This window comes from Citrus clementina, unplaced genomic scaffold (assembly GCF_000493195.1).
Source record: "Citrus clementina cultivar Clemenules unplaced genomic scaffold, Citrus_clementina_v1.0 scaffold_8, whole genome shotgun sequence".
NCBI lineage: Eukaryota > Viridiplantae > Streptophyta > Magnoliopsida > Sapindales > Rutaceae > Citrus > Citrus x clementina.
This window is the reverse complement of record NW_006262022.1, coordinates 11,548,043-11,551,406: the sequence shown is the minus strand read 5'-3', so window position 1 is coordinate 11,551,406 and position 3,364 is coordinate 11,548,043. Positions and strand designations below refer to the sequence as shown.

Genomic DNA, 3,364 nt, shown 5'->3' with positions numbered 1-3,364 from the left:
ACAAATACATGCAAATTTTGTAAATTTTCAAGCAACAAACAATATTTTCCTCCAATTTCTAGCATGCACCGTTTGAAAAAATTTAAATACATCCATTTATCTCCATTTCCATTTATTTTGGGTTAAATTGTAATTTTGAGGGGTAAAAAGGTCATTTCGTTAACATTCCGTTAAATCTACTAACGGAAATTAGACGGAAGTGGAAAAATGCAACAAAAAGCAAACTTCAGGTGGCGCACTGAAAAAAAAAAAAGTGTTTGTGTATTTTTGAAAAAGGCAAAACAAACAGGTGGACGAGTGTAAATTTCCCTAAAATTAATTTACTTGTATCTTGTAAAGAAGGGTAATTTTTAAAAACCTCCCCTGAGGTTTGGGCTTGTTGCAAGTAGATGTCGTGAATTGATTTATTTGTAAAAAACCCCTTACCGTCAATTAATTTTAACATTAACCGTTAGTTGACCGTGCAAAGACAATATTGCCCTTAATCATAGTTTGTAGACTAACATAACAAAAAAAAAATTAAAATTGTTGGCGCGAAAAACACAAACCCTATTTTTTGACAATTTTATCTTTGTCAATTCCAAAGATTTACAATATCATAAGTAAAGATTATGATTATTTCATTTTTAAGTTTTTAATTTTATCTTTCTTGTAGGAACTTTAAGGAAATATCAATAATTTAAAGAGGATTTTTTAAGTTTTTAATTTTATTTTTTTTGTAGGAACTTTAAGAAAATATCAATAATTTAAAGAGGGTAAAATAACCAATAATTTTGATTTTTTTTTATCTATTTTTGTCTACAAACTATTGTTAAGGATAATATTATCTTTGCACAGTCAACTAACGGTCAATATTAAAATTAACTGACGGTAGGGGATGTTTTACAAATAAATTAATTCTTGCCATCTACTTGCAACAAGTCCAAACCTCAGGAGAGATTTTTTAAAATTATACTGTAAAGAATTATCAACTACTCAAATGACACGTCATTTGAGATAATTTTTTGAGATAAAAAATTTAGAAGTTACAGCATTACTGAAAACTTTAATGCAGATTCAGAACTACTTGTAGGTCTGAATCTGTATCTGAATTTTGCCATTCTACTTGTGGTCGGAGTTTGGCATGTGCTTAGTAAGCAGCGAAGCATATAAGATTTGATGATCTTAATTCTTATGCCAAAAGGAAGCGTTTCGCCGGCAAGCGAAAAAAAGCCAAAAGCATGGACTTTACGATTCACCACCAGTCGAGCAATTCTCCTTCGTCATCCTCCACCTCTTCCTCCACTCCCCACCCAAATCCAATTACCGCCGCCGCCGCCGATCAAGATCCAGTCCATTCTTGGTGGGAATCCGTCTCCAAAGCAAGGTCTCGAATCCTCACGTTATCCTCGATTATCTCCTCTTCCTCTCCCTCTCCCTCTACATCATTCTCTCTCTCTTCTCTCGCTGATTCTGATCGTCCTGCCCTTTCTCTCCTCTCTTCACCTGATGCCTACTCCCTGCTTTCCTCTTTACTTTCCTGTCCTTCCTCCGGCTCTGGCTCTGATCCTCTCTGCCAGTGGCTGTACGACACCTACATTTTATCCGATTCCAATCTCCGTCTTATTGTTCTCTCTTTTCTTCCCTTACTCTCCGCGATTTATCTCGCTCGTGTCCATTCCAACGAAACCTCCTCAATTCCTTCACTCTCCGGATTCGAGGCCGTGATTCTTGCAATCTACAGCTCTGAAGCCAAATCCCGTGCTGGCAAACCCCTCTTAGTTCAAATCCCTGACCTATCTCAGCCTTCACTCTACCACTCCCCTCGTATTCCAATTATGGAGAACAAATCTAGGCCGTCGGTTGGAGTTCTGTCGGCCCCACTGGAGCCACACATTGCTGTTAAGTCAACCAAGCGAGCCTCAATTCTTGGAACAGCTTTTGATGCTTATCATAAGCACATCTCCCAGTTGCCTAGTTGGTCTAAAGTTGAATTTTGCAAATTTGCAACCGCGTGGGCTGGTCAGGATTGTCATTGTCAAAACAAGTTGGATTTTGATGGTGAAAATGACCTTGATGAGTTTTTAGATAAATTGGGTATTGAACAAAATGGGGAGGTATTTAAGGGAGTAAGAATTCCTTTACCTTGGGAGTTCTTGCAGCCTGTTTTGAGGATTCTCGGGCATTGTCTGTTGGGACCGCTGAATTCACAAGAGGTTAAAGATGGGGCTGCTGTTGCCGTTAGGAGGTTGTATGCTAGGGCTTCTCATGATTTGGTTCCGCAGGCAATTTTAGGAACTCGGAGTCTCATTCATCTTGATAAGAGGGAGCGTGCCACTGCGAAGGCCAACGCTAATTCTGCATCTTTGGCAAATGCCTCGTCCAACTCTAACACTCCTACCAAGGCAAAGAAACCTGAGATTCTTTTGGTCTCCAAGTGATATTGTCTACTGGTAACTGCTTTTATTATCTTTGTATTTGGCAGGATCTTGTTATGATGTTTGTTTGTTTTGTTTAGCTGCTTTCGATAGACATGTATACTGATGTTTCTTATTTCTATTTAGTTTCTAGAGCTTGTATGGATGTCAAATATGTGGTATGTTTATACATTATGTTAATATGAAGTTTTTGTGTAACTAGTCAGATAAAGTGGTGGCTTAGCTCATATGAATCACTGCATAGTCCCCTGATTTTTAGTTGGTGCATTGCTGAGACACAAATTTGTCTTTTCTTTTGCTTGGTTGACTCATGTATTCTTTGTGTGAGAAATTTCAATCACCATTTACTCATTGCTTCACACTTCCACTACTTGTGATATTATGTTTGTTTAACTTCATAGCGGGTTTTTGTGTTGTTTGGTAGCCAAACAATGGATTATTAAATGCTTTCAAATAGAAAGTTAACTTCTTTTGCTTGTAGAAAAAAAATTCACTTCTTTGGCATCTCATCTGGACTCTGTTTCTTAGAAGAGATAAAATATGCCTGCTTTGCATGCAATGGTTCCCAAAAATTATCAGTTTCTTATAGAAAAATGGAGAGATAAAATAGGGTACTGTGAATCACCATTTTATGTTCTCAAATCTACTACTTTTATCATTTCCAACATCTCTGATTATATAATATGCCTGTTCTGCTAGCAATGGTTCCCAAAAACTTAAGGATTAGATGTATCTGATCTATAATAATGGATACTATTTACAGACTTCAACTTGAATCTTCCGTGCCTTCTGTTAGTATCATTGATTGTAGTTGAAAATTTCATGCAGTTCATTTTGATTTATGAGATAATTTGATCTTCAGTTCAGTCAGATTTTAAAGTTTCCATTTGACCGTGAGGCATTTAAGGATAAAAATGGCTAACTTTATGATAGTGCAAAGGAATTAG

At 36.8% G+C, this 3,364-nt stretch overlaps 1 protein-coding gene across 1 annotated transcript; it reads left to right on the top strand.

Moving 5' to 3' along the window:
- The first annotated feature begins 1,068 nt into the window (after positions 1-1,068).
- Positions 1,069-2,437, top strand: LOC18034836. The gene has a single exon (XM_006423715.2). The coding sequence runs from the start codon at positions 1,221-1,223 to the stop codon at positions 2,418-2,420; it is 1,200 nt and encodes a 399-aa protein (XP_006423778.1). The 5' UTR covers positions 1,069-1,220; the 3' UTR covers positions 2,421-2,437.
- Positions 2,438-3,364: the final 927 nt, after the last annotated feature.